This window comes from Cnephaeus nilssonii (assembly GCF_951640355.1).
Source record: "Cnephaeus nilssonii genome assembly, chromosome: 4".
Classification (NCBI taxonomy): Eukaryota; Metazoa; Chordata; class Mammalia; order Chiroptera; family Vespertilionidae; genus Cnephaeus; species Cnephaeus nilssonii.
The window spans coordinates 32,409,869-32,429,014 of NC_137075.1; the positions used below are offsets into that span (position 1 = coordinate 32,409,869).

The 19,146-nt window shown below is 60.7% G+C and overlaps 1 protein-coding gene across 4 annotated transcripts; it reads right to left on the reverse strand.

The window, feature by feature from the left end:
- Window positions 1–2,134: 2,134 nt before the first annotated feature.
- CARMIL3 (capping protein regulator and myosin 1 linker 3) lies at window positions 2,135–18,782 on the reverse strand (the record flags this gene model as incomplete). Of its 4 annotated transcripts, none has more annotated exons than XM_079767703.1 (40): window positions 2,135–2,163; window positions 2,279–2,395; window positions 2,522–2,696; window positions 2,788–2,906; window positions 4,381–4,470; window positions 4,572–4,638; window positions 5,786–5,914; window positions 6,231–6,546; window positions 7,136–7,236; window positions 7,574–7,782; window positions 7,899–7,962; window positions 8,230–8,373; window positions 8,484–8,571; window positions 9,292–9,467; window positions 9,815–9,928; window positions 10,086–10,214; window positions 10,598–10,696; window positions 10,782–10,875; window positions 11,330–11,398; window positions 11,632–11,804; window positions 11,893–11,947; window positions 12,070–12,166; window positions 12,292–12,373; window positions 12,850–12,919; window positions 13,014–13,118; window positions 13,200–13,276; window positions 13,793–13,870; window positions 13,978–14,087; window positions 14,301–14,387; window positions 14,615–14,709; window positions 15,176–15,264; window positions 15,347–15,422; window positions 15,623–15,696; window positions 15,801–15,871; window positions 16,112–16,209; window positions 16,426–16,541; window positions 16,627–16,686; window positions 16,783–16,833; window positions 17,141–17,235; window positions 18,743–18,782. In XM_079767703.1, 40 exons carry the CDS (start codon window positions 18,780–18,782, stop codon window positions 2,135–2,137), a joined length of 4,128 nt encoding a protein of 1,375 aa, XP_079623829.1. The 4 variants fall into 4 exon arrangements, with proteins under 4 accessions (XP_079623829.1, XP_079623827.1, XP_079623826.1 ...); XM_079767701.1 differs by having other exon boundaries at window positions 2,135–2,160; window positions 2,285–2,395; window positions 2,522–2,702; XM_079767700.1 differs by having other exon boundaries at window positions 2,522–2,702.
- Between the last annotated feature and the right edge of the window lie 364 nt (window positions 18,783–19,146).

The following is a 19,146-nucleotide window of genomic DNA, read 5'->3' on the forward strand; positions in this document are numbered from 1 at the left end:
GCCGGGATGGGGAGGGGAGGTGGCAGCACCAGCTCCCCCCTCACCCTCCCTCCAGTTGGGAGGGAGAAGAGGAGAGGGGCAGGGACACTGCCTGGGAAGGAGCCACAGATCTCGGGGAGGAGAGGGTGGGCTGGAGGTGGCTCAGAGGCAGGACCTCCACAGACACAATGACACACATCTTCTCCTTCACACCACGCCCACACCCAGCATCACAGAGATGCTCACACATTCACACCGGGAAGTGATGGAGACACGCACCCACAACCCACAGGCTCACACATATCTTGACACGCACAGACGCCAGCACGTAAACTCTCTGTGACACCACGACAGTTATAGCCCCACAGACACACACAGGGAAACACACCCAGTCTCACGACACTCTCCACATCATACTCGTTAAGGATATTTGCGCATATGAAAGAACGCTGGCTATCCTCGTCACTCACACACACTCACTCATACCAGCCCGAATACAGCAGAATGGAGATCTTCACGGGCTCCTTAAAAACCACTCTGAACCTCGGAGCTCTGAGCATGGGATTCAGTGTCCCGGCCACCTTTAACAGGGAGGCACAAGGTCATGGACACAATTGCTTAAGGGCACGCAGTCTCACATTCTGGTCACACAACCAACCCCCTGAAGACGGGGCTGCCAGTGGGATGTGCTGAAGGGCTGATGCCAAAGGCATCTTCCCAGTGCCCACCATTCACAGTCCCCCAACCCGAGATTCCTCGTGGGAGGGGCCAAACCATGCACAGATCTTGAGGAGAGATTAGTCATTCCCCAGTGAGACCAGGGGAAGTGAGCAGTTGCCTGGGAGCTGCCTGCCCCACGTGAAGACATCTGGGTCCATGGTGATGGTGATCTGGGATGAGTGGGCAAGGAGGTTCCCCCGAACACCTTCACCTTCAGCCCCTAAGCGGGCAGCCATTCACTGACAGCTCGTGGGTGCCCGGCACTGTGCCAGGGGCTGGGCTGTAAGGCGACTGGGACACAGCTCCTGGCCCTGGGGGCGGTGTGTGTGTAGAACAGACAACCTCACAGACAGAGATGATAAGCCAATGCACAAGTGCCATTAAGTGTGTCAGGTGCAAAGGTATGGATCTGGCCAGGATGCAGTGGGCCGCAAAGAGGGAGGGTTCCACGGGATGAGTCGGGGGAGGGCAGCGGGAAGGGCTTCACAGAGGGCGAGGCTCTTGAGCTGGAGTCTTGAATGCTAAGCCGGTATTTGGCAGCACACCAATGGGAAAAATTAATTTAATCATCAATCTTCTCACACCATAGACGCTTCTGTTCACCTTCAGGCCGCTTTACTGCTGAGATTTCTGACTATTGACGGTGCCCGTAGGATGGCACACCATCTAATTCCACCATTAGTGAGCCTGCCTGGGTGTAACACACACACACACACACACACACACACACACACACACACACATACACACATACACACACACACACACACACACACACAGCACCCTGCTCCCAAGTCTCCTCCTGGCACACTGGGGTCTTCCAATCCCACCACACGCCCCAAAGCGGGACACACACTGGTGCTGGTTTCTATCATTTTGGTCTCTTCTCCAGCCAGCTCAGCCCAGATCCTACACGTGACACTTACTGGGGCTTGGGGACCTCAGTCCTGTTCAACCTGTCCATCACTTCTCTGGCCTTTCCCTCCCTGCTCAGAGCCCCAGCCCCAACCCTGTGAGGTGTTCCTCACTCTTCCCCACTGAGAACAAGCACTGAAGGGGAACAGATGGTGGGGTGTGGGGCGGTGAATGGGGAAGGCAGCAAAGACTCAAGGCAGGCAGTGATTTTTTTTTATTTATTCTATACAAGTGGGGAGAGAGCCCCTGCGGGTAGAGGGATAGATCTGCCCTCCAGGGAGGGAGAAGCCCCCCACCCCGACTCTGCTGAGGGAGCAGGCATTCAGAGTCTCCCTCTTTCCAGGTTGCTCCCTCCCCTCCTATCCCCCCTCCTGTCCCCCACACCTCATCCTGCCATCCAGCCCCTGTGAGATGGGCTGGCAGAGGGACCTGGAGGTGCAGGGGAGGGGGCCGGGGGGGGGGGTCAGTCCTTGTGAGGCACATGTCGAGAGGAGGGCTGGGGAGGGTGCAGCAGCGGCTGTCAGTCTGTTCCTGGCTCACTGGTTCCTGCTGGGGACAAATCCAGGGAGCCCTGTTTCCTGGGCAGGGAGAGCCAGCCGCCCGTGTTGGGCGCGCCATGTTGGACAGGAGGGTGGGAAGGGGGACTGCCCTGTGGCCCACCCACCGGCACCTGTGGAGTCAGGGGGCCGTCTTCTATCAGGCTCCAGCTTGTCACAGGACTGTGCCCGCCGTGTCCTCTTGGGCTTCAGGGGGGCAGACCGGCGGCCTGGATCCAGGAGCCCTGAAATGATAGTCAAGGCAGGTCCGGCATCCAAGTGGGGCTCAGAGCTGGTGCTTGGGATGGGGACCCGGTGTGGGCAGCAGGGTCCTAGAGGCATCCCGAGGCCCCTCCAGCCAGGTGGCAGACCTTGGGCCTCGGACTCCTCTTGGTCCTGCTGTGAGCCCAGCCTCAGCCGGGGTTTGTTCATTCCTGGGGCTGCACCCCCAGCCTCAGCCTCTTCCCTGCCCCCTGGCTCCTGGGGGGGACGGCGGCCCCTGGGCACAGCCACTGGCTTGGGGGGCCGTGGAGCTAAAGGGGGGTCCTGCAGCTGACAGAAGAAGGAAGATGCTGGGTCATTAGTTCGCCCTTTGCCTCATCAAACTGCCTCCCCCACTCGCCTGGCCAGCCCTCACCTTGGCATTCCTAGCGGGAACCGTCCTCTCCGGGAACAGGGCCCCCTCCTTCTCCTCCTCCCCATCCTGGGAGGAGGGGCTGGGGCTCTGGCAGCTGTGGTTGGGGGCACGCTCCTCAGCTAGGGGATGGGGAGAGAAGAGAAACTGCAGGAACAGGCATTCTTGCATAGCCCTCCCTCCCCTACGAAGCCCTGGGGGCCTGGACTTCCCCATTTGCTCCTGTGCCTCTGCCTTAATGTTCCCTTCTGCTCTCACATTTCCTTAGACCTTGGCCCCCAGCATGGTCCTGAGCCCGTCACCTCGGGAGTGGGCTCAGGCTGCCCCTCGTGAAGAGCAGGGCCTGAGCTCTCCCCTGCTGGCATAGAGCCAGAGCCTGGGGCCGTCTGGCCCACAGGCGGGGCTGCTCAGCCAGGGCTGCAGTGCCCGGGTCCTGCCAAGGCTGCAGCCTGGCTCTCCCAGGACTTTGTCTCCAGTCTGACTTAGATGGCGAGAGCCTCAAGGAGGGGCCCCCTGGCACTCCCACCTCCTGCCTCTGTGGCTTTATGCAAATTGAGCCTGAGGGTACCCCACCTGGAAGGTGTTGTCCGTGTGTGTGTGTGGGGGGGGGGGGGGGGGGGGGAGGGGTAAGAGAAGCCTGAAGGGTGCTGGGGCGGGTGTGCATCCAACTCCCGTGGTCTAAATGAAGGGTGGAGCCCCACTTTGCCTATTTAACCACGTTGTGTGTGTGTGTTGGGGGGGGGGATGGGAAACCAGCAGAGATGCCCCCAGAACTGGCTGGGCCTTGGAGGACGGGCAGGGGAGGCATTCCCAAGTCAAGGGCCAGCCTGGCTCTGCACATGCCTGGTGCCCTGGCGTCTGGTGGAGAGGAGGAGGGCGATGGAGTGTCTGTGTGTACAGTGAGATGTGTCCCTGTCAGTGCTGCTGAAGGGTCAGATGCCAGGCCCGTGGGAACGTAGGTTGACGCTGAGCTGACCAGCTTTCCTTCGGAGGTTCCGTGGGTGCAAGGTGCTCGGAACCCAGCAGACGCGAATGTCATACCACGAACCCCTCCTTTTTAAGCCTTCAGAGTTCCAAAGCCAGAAGGTAAATAGCTTGTATAAGGTCAACCCAGCTGGCGGTGGCTGAGCTGGGCCTAACAACCAGGGTTTCTGACCTCCGGGGCAGGACGGGCTCTGGCCCCTGCCCTGTGGCACCTGCTGCATGAGCCGGGGCTGGCTTGGCAGCTGTTCTTGGAGGAGCCTGGCATGTCTGAGGGGGGCCTGGCATGACGAGTACTTGCCCACTCTTCCCAGCTGAGGGTCAGAGAGAGGACCTGTCTGTCGAGGGTGCCGCTCTGCCGACAGGGACCACAGGTGGCCCTGCCTGGAGAACTACCTGGAATCTCCCACAACCTGTGTTCTCGTCTGCCCGGCCCGGCAAAGCCACTTCTGTCTGCCGGGCCTTTCTTTGGGTTGGGCTGTCCCTTTGGGCCTTCGCTTTGTAAATAGCCTTAGACATTTCCCCCGTGTGGACTCTTCACCGCCCCACCTTGGACTCCCGGATGCAGGGCGCGGCCTGGGCCTCAGGGCTGCTGCCTGAGGGAGGGGTCCGTACCTATGTGCCAGGTGGCCTCTGCACGGCGCATGGCGCTGAAGCTCGGCTTGGTGCTCTGAGGGGGTGGTGGCGGCTTCCAGGCTCCAGGCCCTGGGGCGGAGGGGGGATGGAAAAGGGGACCGGGAAAGGCAAATTAGGAGGGGTCCCTGAGAGAGGGGTCAAAAGAAGGAAGGGAGGGCGACCGTGCTCACCTGCATCATCCGAAGAGCGCCGTTTCTGCCACGCCTGGACACCGCCCTCCAGGTCTGGGCTTGTGCCCTGAAAGGAGAGCCGAGTGTGTGTGTGTGTGTGTGTGTGTGTGTGTGTGTGTGAGTGTATGTGTGAGTGTGTGTGTGTGTGAGTGTGTGTGTGTGAGTGTGTGTGTGAGTGTGTGTGTGTGTGAGTGTGTGTGTGAGTGTGTGTGTGAGTGTGTGTGTGTGAGTGTGTGTGAGTGTGTGAGAGTGTGTGTGAGTGTGTGTGTGAGAGTGTGTGTGTGAGTGTGTGTGTGAGTGTGTGTGAGTGTGTGTGAGTGTGTGTGTGAGTGAGTGTGTGTGTGTGAGTGTGTGAGTGTGTGTGTGAGTGTGTGTGAGTGTGTGTGTGTGTGAGTGTGTGTGAGTGTGTGTGAGAGTGTGTATATGAGTGTGTGAGTGTGTGTGTGAGTGTGTGTGTGCGAGTGTGTGTGAGTGTGTGTGTGTGTGAGTGTGTGTGTGTGTGAGAGAGAGTGTGTGTGAGTGTGTGTGTGAGAGTGTGTGTGAGTGTGTGTGTGTGTGTGAGTGTGTGTGTGTGTGTGAGAGTGTGTGTGAGAGAGAGTGTGTGTGTGTGTGTGTGTGTGTGTGTGAGAAACGCCCTCTCCAGGCGGGGACTGCAGTTAGCAAGGGGCTTCCGCTCTAGCAACTTATGTCATCAGTCCCTAGACCCGAAGAGTGGCACCCAGACCACCCTAGGGGTATATGAAATGGCTCGCATGAATGAAAAGACCGCTATGTTAATATTTACATGTTTATTTTATGTGCAGTAAAAGAAAACATGACTTTGGTTTTAAAGATAATAATGCACAGGTCCAGATGAAGTTAAAAAAGGCGAGTTGATTTAAATGAAAACAATATGTAAATAATAACACAGGTGGAATGTGGAGAAGATAAAAATCCGTCCTAAAGTGGTAATCAGGTCACCACAGTTGGGGAACCAGCCCTGGAGGTAAGTATTTCTGTGGCCGCCCGTTTTACAAGGAAGCAGAGGCTCCAGCGGGCAGGGGAGCTGCCCAGGGTTCCACGGCAGGTGTCTGGTATGGGCAGAGCTGCAGCGAACACCTCTACCGCCAATGCATGGTTTTCCCACTGACCCACCAGGGAGAGGGGAGCAGGAAGGAGAGGGTGGTAGACAGGGACCCACAGGACCCTCACTTCACCGCGTGGGCTCCCCTCACCTCTTGTTTCCCATCGAAGCTCCAACCTTTGGTTCTTCCCAACCCAGGAAGGGCGACACCCTGGACTCTTGGCTGTTGTGCTGTCCCAGGGGCCTGGCCCCCCTCCGCTGGCTCTGACCCCTCAGAACCCTGAAACAAGTTCTCAGGTTTACAAGCAGTTCCACAGGCAGCAAGGGAGTGGGGAGGGCCCCTGCCCCTCGGAGCCCCCAGCCCAGGGGAGCCCTGCCCACACCCTTGGAAGTCTTTCCACTGCCCAAACATGCACGCAGCACGCCCAGCATGCTAGCCCACAGGCCTAGCCCTCTCTCAAGGAGCAGGGAGTTGGGATGACCAAAGTTCCCCAGAGTCCCTGGCATCCTCCCCGTAATTGTCTGGGTGGGGTGGGCAGGTGGGCTGCGTGTGGGACAGCAGACGGGGAGGACCCAGGACCTCCTGCCTCACTTACCATCTTCCTGCGGAAGGAAGGCCCCCGGTTCCCCCCCAGTCCAGGGAGCAGGCCGCTCTCCTCCTCTGGGCTCCAGCAGGGGGAAGAGTTGTTGCCGAGGCTGGGCGGGTCTGGGCTGGGGGGGCTCTCCTGAGTTGGGGGTGGGGGTGGGGGCGGAGGGAGGAGGAGTCCGGTGGTGGGGGACCCTGGTCCCCTGTCCCCCTTGAAGCTCCGGGGCCGACGAAAGTGGAACAGGCCTCGGCGCCTCTTCTTCTGCAGCGGAGGCAGCGGAGGGTCTGGGAGGCCTGGCCGCAGGGGCCGCAGGGTCCGAGGGCAGCTGAGCAGGGTCAGGGGGAGTTAACGGCAGGGCGTGGGCAGATGTAAATGCCAGGTGCAGAGGTAGCTCAGGGTGGTGCTGGTAGTCTATCTCAGGTCTCACAAACCTCCCAGTTTCCTCTCCTCTAGTTCTGCTGCTGCTCTGCAGCCCTTACCACTTATCTCAGGGGAGACGGTGTCCTCACCTTCCCTGTCATAATCCTCTAGCAGATCAGATCAACTCTTCTCCCAGGCACGCCTCCTGCCCTCCCCTCTGTCTCTGCAAGCGACCCAGTTCCTCAGGGCAGGACAGTGACTGAGAACAGGCCCTCAGGCCTCTTACCCTAATGGTCATACCCCCCAGGGCCTGCAGCCAGCCCCAACCTGCCCCAGGCCCATCCCCACCACCCCTCTGGCCCATCCTTTCTAGCTAGCTGTCCTGAGATTAAGAAAACATGGGAGACAAGGGCTAGGTGTGGAAGGACGAGAATGAGGAAACGTCCCAGAGAGACCGGCTCTGCCCCAGGGCTCTGTCTCCGTGGGAGCTGGGCAGGCATGAGTCCTTCCCGGCCTCAGGGCTGGTGAAATGGGAGTGTGTCTAGGTGCCACACCTGGGACTCTCATCCATGACCCTTCGGCTGAAGAAGTCCTCCAGCCCCTCATCCAAGCGGGTGGCCATCCCGTTCTCCTGACGCGTCCCAGGCACGGGCACCTGCTGGGAGGAAAGTCCTGTAGGGAATCTCATCGGGGCCAGGAGGGCCCTCCCATCCACTCAGGGCCGCCCCCTTCGGACGTGGACTGGCTTCTCCTGGCCCCATGGAAGTGTAGACTTCAGTCCACCTGGAAATATACTAAGCTTGGCAGCTCTCACCACAATGACTGCTACTGTCTGGCAGACAGATTTCCTCTCTGTGACAAGGTCTAGCTCCCATCCAAACTGGATAGTCCCTCTTGTGGTGGCCTGCCGGGGCCCCTGCCACATCCCCCAAGGCTGGTGCTCTGCGCCTGGCCTGTGAAGTCGATCCTCTTGAGAGGCCTTAGGGACTCACACTGGGCCGACCAGGTCCTGGAGGGGTGGTCCTGGGGGGTCGGGGCCTGCCTTGTGTTTGATGCCTTAGTTTATAGCCGTGAGTGGGAAGCTCGGATAGACCTTCCCAGGAGCCACTAGCAGTGGGCTGGCTGTTCCCGAGTCCTGAGAACCAACCAGGAGGGATCCCCAGACTCCCCAGCTGGCTTTCCATGTCCTGAGGGCTCCCACCTGTGGGGACAGCGGCGTTAGAGGGACTAGCAGGAGGGACAGGGAGAAAGCAGGCTGGGGAGACAGAGGAAAAAGAAGGGGAAACAGGGCCATTGGAATCGAAGCTGGGGACTCACTGATGAAGGCGGACACTGGCCGGATCTTGCGGCAGCGTTTTTGCTTTTTGATGGCCATGGTGTCCTGCAGAGATGGAGGTGAAGAGTGGGGCACATGGCAGGACCTCATCTGGAGCCTCCGTTCCTCATGAAACCTTCTTTTTAGAGTCCCTCCTGCCTCCCTCTCCTCAGGGGTCTGGGCATGGGGATTAGGGAAGAGGCTGGGCTGGTTGGGCTGGTGAGACCAGCTCCATAGGGGGGAGTGGAGTCCAGAGAAGTGGAAGGGGACAGTGTTTTGCAGGTTCAGGGGCAGGACCTAGGTTAGGGAGGGGCGTGGGGGTGGGGTGCTCACGATGTTAGTCCCAAGTTCATCATCTGTGGTCTCCTCGTGGTCATGGTTACGGCCCCGGCCCCGGCCCCGGGAGGACAGATCCTGCCCTTGGCCTGGCCCCCCTGATGGATCTGATAGTGTCCTTAGCTGGGCCAGGTGCCGGGCCTGGGGAAGGACAGGATCCTGAGGAAGTGGTCTACCTCCCAGAGCCTTGAGGGGAGGGGGCTGGGGCGGTAGTATGATGCCCACGTACAGGGCGTGTCTGAACGGCTTACCAGGCTCTTGTGTGAGTGGTACAGCTCCTGCAGGATTTCATCCACTATGGAGTTGGTTAAGTAGGTGACGACGGAGAGCTTCACTTCACTGTGGGCACAGGTGGGGCTGCTCAGCCACCGCTCCCCGGGCCTGGGCCTCAGCCCTGCCCTCCCCAGGTGCCCGAGGGGGAGGGCCGGCTAGCCCGGCCACCCAAGGAGGCCCTAACATGCTGTAGGAGGCTCCCGAGGGCCACACTCAAATCTCCATAACGGCATCCTCAGTCCCACCCACCGACCTCCCGCCCAGGGGTGTGTGGGTTAGGAGGGTGGGCAAAGAGGACTGAGGCCCTGGAGCTCAGTGGAACAGAGCTGGGTGAGTGGGGTGCCGAGAGAGCTCTTCTGGTCTCCGCTGTAAGAGCAGGAACCAGTTCTCCTTGTAATAATGTTTCTTTTCCTTTGCTTTGGAGAGTGGTGGCACCCAGACCCAGACCCAGGGTGAGACCTGGGAGGGACAGCGTGTAGCCCACACTCTCCAATCACATCAGTTCTCTTTGGCCACGCCTCTGCAGGAGGTGACTCCGGTGTGCGTGTGTGCCTGTGTGTGTGCGCACCTCTGTGTGTGCACTGCCCGGCTCCTGAACCCCAGCTCAGCACTTAGATTTCTAGGGCAAAGACCAGTCCGACCCTGAATGGCAAGGTTGCAGTTGGTTAAAGATTTATCCCTGGTAATGGAGATTGTGCCATTCATTATTCATGGTTGAGAGCTGGGCCCCAAGTCCCTAAGTGTTCTGGGCCCAATCCAGCCCTGCCCAACCCGTCTGCCTCTCACTCCAGCTTGTTCTGAATGTCCTGCCCGGCCTGCTCCAGCAGCGCCCCGCGGATGAAGTTTCGGGGCACAGTGACGCGCTCGGCCACATTGCTCAGCATCTTGTTGTGCCCCTCAGCTACCCGCATGGCCACGGGACATAACTCTTGCGTTAGGCTGACCATGGACTCCAGGATCACCTAGTATGGGGGAAGGGAGGCCAGAGCCCAAAGGGGGGCAGGGTCAGGTGTGGTTTCCCAGCTGAGAGACAATAGCCTGTCTATTCCAGCCCCTCAGGCGTCCACCCTACCATATGGACAGGGAAGTCAGTCCAGGGGGAGAGAGAGGTAAGAGGCCAGGGGCCAAGACTGAAGCTAGCAGGAACAATGCAGCCCCGTTTTCTAGTAATGTCTTTGCACAGCGGGAATGTGGGTGGTCTCAGCTCCGCATTTCCTTCTTGCCCCAGTAATCTCCCCGGGCAGACCGGGCAGACCGAGCCCTCGGCTTAGAGCCTGGGTCAACACTAGACTCTTTCCCCGGGACTTGCCTGCAGCTCCTTGTCCACAGCCTTGGACACCTCACTGGCTACCGACTCCAGCCTCTGCCGCACAGGCCCGTCGTTGGCCAGCACGTGCCCCAGCTCATAGAGGCTGGGAAACAGCTGTGTAAGGAAGGGGTTACGGTCAGGCCAGAAGCAGGCCTTTGTGCCTGGAGGGCGGATGCACAGGCAGGGCCCAGGCACTTCTGGGAGAGCATGGCTGGCCTTCCTGGGTTCTGGATTGCCGGGGAGAGTGTGTGGGGTGCTGTGCAGGGCTCACCGCCCGGGAGTTCTTGGCGTCCTTGATGAGGTCCCGAGCGTAGAGCAGCTCATCCTGCACGGGTTCCAGGGGGCACAACCTCAGGGCCCGGACCTCCTCCTGCACGCGTCCACACAGCCGCTGCAGCATCTGCAGCACAGCCGGAGTGTTAGGGGGACCTCGCACAACACCCTCCCAGGTAGGACCCCAGGCACCCCGTTTCTATGTCTCCTTGGGCAATGTATTGGTGTCAGCACTACTGGGGTCAGGGATGGTCTGCTCTTACTTCTTCTGGGGAAGCCCTTCTTGAATGCCCAGTGGAGCTCCCACAGTCCTTGCACCCCTTGTCTGGGGCCCCCACTGTTTGCCCACAAAATGTTCTCTCATTTTTGGGGCCCCTATTCTTCCCCATACTTGAGCCCAGTTATGGGCATCATGTGATGCCTCCTTCATGCTCCCCGCCCCCCGTCACATCACACCTGTGCCTTGCATGCCCCATGCATGCCCCATGTGTCCCAGAGGGAAACGTTTACTTGCTCGGCGCTGCTGGTCACCAGGCCCTGCTGCAGCCGGAAGGCCTGCTCCTGGGGACACGTCTGGGAGTGGTTGTTCCTCACCAAGCACCACTGGATCTGGAGACGACGGGGTGAGCGTGTCAGGGCCTGGGGATGTGGGCTGTCCCCTGCCCTCTCTGTTCCACCCTGCCCAGGCCACCACCTTCTGCCAGACGTCCTCAGTGCGCTCGGGGGCGCTGCGGTAGGCTTGGGAGATGTCGCTCACGGGGAAGGACATGAAGCGCAGCGTGTGGTTGCTGTGGACATAGGAGCACAGAGGAGGAGGTGAGGAGAGGCCCCTGCTCCCCCAGACCCACCTCTTTTTTATTTTTTTATTTATCTATTTTATTGATTTTCTACAGAGAGGAAGGGAGAGGGATAGAGAGCCAGAAACATCGATGAGAGAGAAACATCGACCAGCCGCCTCCTGCACCCCCCCCCCCCACCGGGGACGTGCCCGCAACCAAGGCACACGCCCCCGACCAGAACCGAACCCCGGACCCCTCAGTCCGCAGACAGACGCTCTATCCACTGAGCCAAACCGGTTTCGGCTAGACCCACCTCTTGCTGACCTCTTCCCTCGTCCATGGCCCTTTCTAACATTTCTGGGCAAAGAGGTCAAGAGGGCTGGTGTGAGGCTGAGTTAGTTCAGGCTTGGTCCAGGCCCAGGAAGCTGGGGGCCTGGGTCAGGGAAGGGGCTGGTCCACTCACCTCTCCAGGGCCCTCGCAATGTCCAGAAAGCCCAGGGCAGATGTATTGTTCCGGTCCCATAGGATAGTTCTGGGGAGAGGTTGAGCACAGCTTGTTACCTTCCCTCTGAGTCCCTGTTAAGGGGCAGGCCACAGCCCCCTCCTTTCCTGGGTAATGAGGCAGACTCAGAGATGGTTTGGGACTGAGGGTTTCCTGGAAGCTGGGGCAGAGCAAGGCAAGCAGGAAGGGCGAGTGTGTGTGTGTGTGTGTGTGTGTGTGTGTGTGTGTGTGCAGGGGGTCAGAGGGTTCAAGTGGGGACCCACCTGAGGGAGGAGTTTATCTGCAGGGCCTTAGACAGCATCTTGGCCCCAATGTCCTCCATGCCATTGCCGCTCAGATCCACCTTGGCCAGGCAGGTGTTGCTGCCCAGGGCATTGATGAGGATGCTGGTGCGCAGCTTCAGCCGGGAGTCTGCCACAGACAGTGACTGCAGGGACTGTGTGGGCAAGTAGGGGTTGGGCCCAGTTTCCAAGGCTCCCGCCACAGCAGGAACCCCCCCCCCCCGCCCCGGCCCAGCCACTCACACAGTCCTCCTCCTGGATCATCTGCACCAGCTTGTGGAGGATCTCCTCCAGGGTCCTGAGGGGAGAGGGCCGGGGTCATGCTCTTGGGGGAGTAGGGAGGGATCAGAGGCAATACAGTGAGCCAAAAGGGGAGGGGGCTGACAGAGTGAGGGTCTGTGGTATGGGGAGGGGCCTTACTTGGCCTTGACATTGAAGTTCTTGCCCAGGAACAGGTGCTTGAGGGACTTGTTCTTGCCAAGTGCGGGCACCAGTGTCAGGAGGTCCGAGTCAAACCCTGGCCAGTAGATGGGAGAGGCCTGGCCTTGAGGCCGAGGCTCACAGGAGTCTCCTTAACGCTTCTCCCCCACGCTCCCGGCCCTGTCCCCACCTGGCTCCCAGGAAGCAAACGCCTCCACTCACCATTGTCTGACAGATCCAGGCTGCCCACACAGGTGACAGCCCCCAATTGCTCTTGCAAAGCCTGGGCTCCTGCTGAGCGGAGCTGCAGGAACAGGGTAGGGGTGGGGCAGGGAGGCAGGGTAAGGGCGGGGGGAGGGCACCTTTAATGTTCAGAGACCAAAGTAGTTACGCCAGGACTCAAGGTCATATCAGGTCTGGGGTGTAAAATCAGGAGGCCCCTTCTCCACACCAGATTCTTCCCCAGGGCTCTCTCCCTTTCAGTCAGAAAAGTCTCCAGGCCGCTGCACCGGAGATAGCTCGCTCCTGCCCTCTGGTGGGAAAGCCTGGTATCTCCGTCCGCAAAGCTTTAAGGGGGGAGATACTGGAGACTGAAAATGACCTCTGGAAAGAGGGACGCAGACCACAGACTGAGACGGGAAAGTGGAGGTGTGATCAGGTTGGGGGGGGGGGTCACAGAGGAGTAGTGCAGAGGCAAGATATTGCCGGGGTTTGACTGAGGTCAGAGAAATGAACAGTGGGTGGGGGGCAAACAGTGGGATCGGGGGACTGAGGGCTCACCTCACAGCCGCTGAGGTCCAGGTGCAGGTCGCTGAGGTGGCTGTTGAGGGAGAGGCCCTGGAGCAGCGCCCTGTGGGAGGAAGGCCAGCAGGCCCACTGTTACCTCTCGCCGCTTCTCTGATGGCTCCCCCTTGGACGCTCCCCCAACCCTGCACCCACCCGACCTGAGGGCCTCCAGGGGCAGCTTTGTGGCAGACAGGTTGACGTGGCTCAGTGTGTAGGCGCTGCTGAAGAACTGCTTGAAGGCTGGTGGGGCCTCCCGGCCCTTCCTGCAGAGACCCCTGGGGTCAGCAAGGGAGCGGGACACCCACCACTTGCCCCCTCCCTTCCTGCACCCCTCATGCTCCCACCTGTGAGAGCAGCTGTTACGCGCCAGGTTGAGGTAGGTTAGGTGGGAGCAGCAGCCATGGAGCAGGGCACCCAGAAGCTGTGGGGAGAGACGTGGTGGGTCTCACAGGGGCTGGGAGGGGTACTGGGAGGGGTATCCCCTCCCCATCAAAGTCCTGCTCTTACCCCCGCACCCCGTGGTCAGTCTATGTGAGCCCAGCTATGGATTCTCACTTCCCCTCATATTGCCTCGGTTTCCCCTCTGTGGAAAGTGGGTCCCCAGGGGTGGTAGAGAGGCTCACAGACAATGGATGCACAAAGCCAGGGTCACCACAGGCTCACAAGGTGCCTTGCTCACATGGCCTCCTGGTGGACGCAGCCTCGGGCCAGGGGGTGGGCGAGGGCTGGCTTTCACGGAGCCAGCACAGCCTTGGCCGGGACCGAGATGAAGTGCGGCACAGGTGGCAGCCGCGGGTGCCGCTTTACATTCAGCTGAACCTGAGGCCACCCTGCCAGCTCTGCCCACCTTCCTACTCAAGGAAGCTGGCGAGGCACAGACCACCCTGGCCTCCCCAGATCACCTCAGGCTGGTCCACCATCACAACCAACCCCTCACCAAGTCAACGGCGCAGTCAGTCCCCGCCAGGTCCAGGTGCACCAGAGCGTTGGGCTGGGCCAGGAAGCTGTAGAGGGCCTGGGAAGGGGGGCAGCGGGGTTGCAGGGGGAAGGGGTGATAGAGACCCGGGCCCTGCGGCCTGAGCGCGCTTCGGCAGGGGCTTGGGCTGTGTTCCGTGGACTCACGTTGGACTCATCTGTGGCAAGCAGCCCAGGGTTCTTGCTCAGGTCCAGGTACCGAAGGGAGCTGGCAAAGGCCGGGTTGGCCCCGAAGGTCTGGCCCAGCGCCTGGAGCCCTGAGCACAGCGGGCACTGGGCTGGGTTGGCCCCCGTCTCCCCCTCTTCTCCCGGTGTACAAGGCTTCCCCACTCCCACAATGTGGCTCCTTCCCTTCCCCTGATCCCTGGGAGGCTGGGTGAGTGTGTGGATATGCCTCCGGACGGGGCTCCACAGCCTAGGCAGCTCTGGGGAGGTTAATGGTCAGACGTCAGGGTTCCCAGTGCAAATACCTCGAGGGGAAATGGCAGTCTTGGCCAGGCACAGTTTGGTGAGGCCAGTGGGGAAGCAGAGGAGCTGCTGGCTCAGACTGAGGAAACCTGGGGAGCGGGGAGAGAAATGCACCCCGTGAGAGGCTGGGCAGTGGGAGCAGGTGGTACAGTCAGGGTAGGGGCGTGAGTGGGGTACAGGCCTGGGGTCAAGGATGGAGGTGTTGGGGCAGGGGCTGGTATCCGGTTGGAGAGCCGCTGTTCAGACCCGGGTTGGGCTCTGGGCTAGGACAGGGGTCTGCACTGCGGTGGGGGTAGGACTCCGGGCTGGGGCTCACCCTTGTCCTCGATGGGATTGTGGGACAGAGTGAGGGCATGTAGCACGCAGCTCCCGTTCTCCCCAAACACGCAGGCCAGCTTCTGGACAAAGTCCCTTCAGGCAAGGGGAGGAAGGATTTGTTTGTCCCAGCCCCTGGGCTTCCCCTCCTCCTCCACCTGCCCGCCTGGCTGGGACTGCAAAGGACAGAGGCCCCCACGGTGGGGGGCAGCTCAGGGTCTGCCATGGAACTTGTCACCACTCTGGAGCACAAGAGAAGTTGTGCTGAGACAAAGCCCAGCTTCGGGCCCTCGAGTTAGAGAAGCCCACCCGCCTGGTGGTTGATGGAGCATGCTGGGAAAGGCCACGCTGGGGAAGGCCATGGAGCTGGGGGCCAGGGGGCTTAGGTCTGAGTCCAGTGTGACCAGTGACTTGTTTTCTGCCCTCTTTGGGCCTCAGTATCTTCTTCTGTAAAGTGAGGAGCAGGATGAGCTAGCTCAGAGGCCCCTATCATGCTCTGAGGTTCTGTCGCCCTAAGGCTACATGACGGGGGCACCACTGGCCAACGAGGAGGCTGGCTCACGTCTTAAGTCCCGCATTGTCCAGCACCAGCTCTTCGAGGCTCCCCGACTTGCTCAGGGTATGTAGCACCTGTTCCAGCACTTCAGAGCCCTGAGGACAGAGTGGGCGCTGTGATCAGGGACCAGAGAGGACACTTCTCTCTCCCACTTCCACCACCCCTCCTCGTCCCTACCAGCCGCAGGTCCTTGCAGTAGAGTTTGGTGAACCACTGGTTGTAGGCCAGGGCTGCCACCATCAGGGCCAAGTCTCTGTGGGGAGATTGAAGTGGGTAGGAAAGTGGTGAGCAGGTGGGCAGGGAAGAAGAGACTAGGCATAGAGTGGTTGGGCTGGGGAAAGCCTGGATGGGTAGAAGGCAGTGGAGGGGGGTTGGGGAGAGAGAGCTGGGACTGTGGGTGGGATCAGAAGGGCTTCTGTGGTGGGGGGTGGGGAGTCTATCCCAACAGCTTACCGGCTCTCCAAGTGGCTGAAATCTAAAAGATTGAACTCCCGGTTATCCTCGGCATGATAGATGGTGTCCACGTCCTTGGAGAGGTAGAACTGGCTCACCCCTGCTCCCCTCCTCCTCCTCCTCTGCCCCCTCCCTCCAGGTCCCAGCTGCCCAAATAGTGGGTCCCTGCCCAACGCACCCATTGCACCTCCTCACGGCAGTGCAGCCCATTGTAGTCACACAGGGCAGCGTAGGTCTCGGAGAAGCCACCTGTGGGGCACAATATGGGCTGGCTCCACGAGGGGCAAGGGAGTGAGGAACAGGTTTGGGGGTCAAGGAAAGGTCAAGGTCATTTTATGTGCTAGTGTCCTGGGTTCCTGCTACACCATGAACCCCTGAGGTCCGGGAGCTGTGGGGTCCCCGGGGCAGGTGACACCCCATATAGAAAGGACTCTGGACAAGGAGCAGGGTGGTTTAGGTCCCCCTTTCGTCAAGTCTGCCCCAGCTCACCACACACACTGTGAGTGGTAGACGTGGAAGTCTCAGAGTTGGGGGATGTGTCTCGGGGCCCTTCCGGAGTGTCTGCATTTCCACGCCGGATTAGACACCTGGAAGATGAACAAATCCATCCCAGAGAGAGGTGAAAAGCGGCTCTCAATGTCTTATGGCTTCTGGATCCCCAGAATAAAACAGGAGCAGGAACATGCTTGCTCTTCTCCTTGCTGTCCAAGGAGCTCAGGTCCAGGGGAAGGAGGGAAGGAGGGAAGGAGGGAGAAGTTTCCTTGATGTCCAACCCCTGGAGAGATTCCTCCTGTGCCACTCACCCAGGGCCAGGGCAGACCTTGGAGAGGGCTGAGCTCACGTGTCGCGTCACTTGGTCCACACTCTCAGCTGATGGCAGCCGCATGCTCACCATGCCTCGTTCTGTCTCCACTAGGATCTGGGGGCGAGGGAGCAGCAGGGCCTCACATATTGACTCCCTCCTCCTGCTGGCCCAGTAGTGGGGCCCAGGCCCTGGTGCTCACCTGGTTCTGACTGAGTGTGTTGAAGGCCCGGATCTCCAGGACATTGAAGGAGCTCTCCACCTGGGGGCGGGAGGATGCTCAGCTCGTGGTCAGGGTCTGGCCGCCACGCTCAGGAGGGGGCATGCCAGGTGCTCTCCGCTCCTCAGCCCGACTTACCTTAGCTGGGACTTTAAGGGGGAAGAGGTGGAGGCGCCAGGAGGTCAGGGCCTTCAGAGAAAGGAAAAGGAATCAGCAGCAAATGGCCATTCCCTGGGCCTTAGATTCCTGCCCTCCTCTAGCCCCCTCAGCCTGTGTGCAACCTGGCCAGCAGCGGCCCTCCGTTCTGGGGGTCCTCGCTCTCCCTCATGCCCATTCTAATCTCCTGGACGGTGACCCAGTCCAGCCTAACCCCTCTCCCAGACCACGTCTCCTCAGCTCTTCCCCACCGCTGTCTTCCCTGCCTCCCAGGCTCTCTGTCCTCAGCAGCCCCGCTGCCCTGGGCGCCTCCCTCTGCTCCCAAGCCCAGGGCCCTCACCAGCACTCGGTCCTCAAACTTCTTGGGCTTCGTCTCCAGCTTCACACGATGTTGCTGGAGCACAGCCCCTTGGCTCAGGCACCTCCGGATGCTGTCTGCAGGTGGACAGGGGCCTGCTCAGAGCTCCCCTTACCCTGGCCACCCACCTCCTCAGGGCTCTCCAGGGGCAGAGTCAGATGGGAGGAGAGAGAAAAAGAGAGACAAAGAAGGACAGGGACACACAGCTTTCCTTCTTGGGTGACGTTTCTCTTCCTATTAGAGAGGGAGGGGGTGTGGAGAAAACGCTGGTTCCCGATGTTTCTGAATCAAGGGACAGCCGCTGAGTGACCCTGTCTGTGGGAGGGCGTGTCTTACACTTCTGAGGGTGTGAAGGGTTTTTTCCAGCCTGTTCACTCCAGCAACTGTCAGCCCATACACAGTGAGTCAGTGTGTAGGGGTGTGGGCGGGTCCCTTTAACTATATCCTAGGTGGTCTCCGGTGTGAGGGGGTCTGCCTTTTACAACGCGTGTGTGCGTGCCTTCTGAAGACGCCATTGGTGGGGATGGGGAGTGTGAATGAGTATGCTGTGCTTGCAGTTGTGAAAGGGGCACAGAGCCAGAAGGTTCCGGTGTGTGTGGCAGGTGGAAAGGATTTAGTGTTTAAATGAGACCCTACCCAACTGCTGGCAGACCATCGAGAGAGAGAGAGAGAGAGAGAGAGAGAGAGAGAGAGAGAGAGAGAGAAAGAGAGAGAGAGAGAGGTGGGGGTTCAGGCACTATAAAGATGTTTGTACACACATCTCAGGATTGTGCTTGTGTGTGTGTGTGTGTAGGTGTGGGAAATTGCCAAGGCGCGCATGCCTCTGAGTATCCTTGAGCTCCTGATCTCTGCCTGGGCTGCTGCCTCTGGGGGTCAGGGTTGTGGCAGTGCTGGGGGGCCAGGCCTTGGTTTGAGCCGAGTCTGAGGGCCATGCAAACAGGAGAGGCCTTGAGGTGTGGGTGTAAGGTAGCGAGGAGGGGGCTGGCTGGGACGGGGGGCACTGTGGGAGGTGAGCTGCAGAGATCTTGCTCTAGCTTTTAGCTCCAACGCAGGCCCTCTGCCCTGATCCCCTTCTTTGCCCCACTGGTCTGGGCGCTGCTAGGCTGTAGGGGGCTCTCCGGGGCCAGTTCCGGGGCGGGGCCGGGAGAGGGAGGGTGTAGAGACAAGAGGCGGTCAGGACCAGGGGCAGCTCCCATCGTGCAGCCCGGGGTGGGCCTGGCTCCGCCCGACGGGGAAACAGGGACTCTCCGGAGAGGAGACGAGCCGCCTCGCTTAGGGGTGGGCCTGAGAGTCAGCCCTAGGGACCGCGAGGGGACTACACCTGTCACCAAAGATCTGCACGGGAGGCTCTGGGACAAGAAGGTCCTGACAGGGTGAGGCGAGGGGGGGCAGCGGAGGATGCTCCGGGGACAGATGCCCGCAGCTGGGATGCAGGGGCAGGGGAGGGGGTTGCCTTGCAAGCGGGATGCATGGGGAGGGGGCGGGGGCGGGAGGCACCGGGGCTGGGGTGCACCGCGGGGAGGAGCGCACTGGGTCTCGAACGCTTCCAGACCTGGCGTCCCGGAGACCACCGCAGCCTCGTACCTTGCAGCTCGCGGGTGAGCTCCGTGCTGGACTTGGCCATGGCGGCTGCTGTTGCTGCCGCTGCTGCAGAGGAGCTACCGCCGCCGCCGGGGAGCCGCGGCACATGCTAGACCCGGCTCCGGCAGGGCCCCGGCGCTGAGCGATGCTGCAGCCGGCGAGCCCGCTCCAGTCGGGGCGGCTGCGTGAGCGCTCCTGCCCCCGCCTCCCGGCGCCGGGTCCCCCGCCCGCCCGGGGAAGTGCGGGACTGAGCATGCGTGCCGCGCCTCCCAGCTGCGTGAGACCCCGCGCGCTCGCGCCCACCCCTCCCGCCGGCTCCCGCGTGCGACGCCTGGTGCGTGTTGCCAGGAGCCCGGGCCATCTCCTAAGCCGGGGACAGCGTCCCCGCTTTGCGTGCCACACACTCC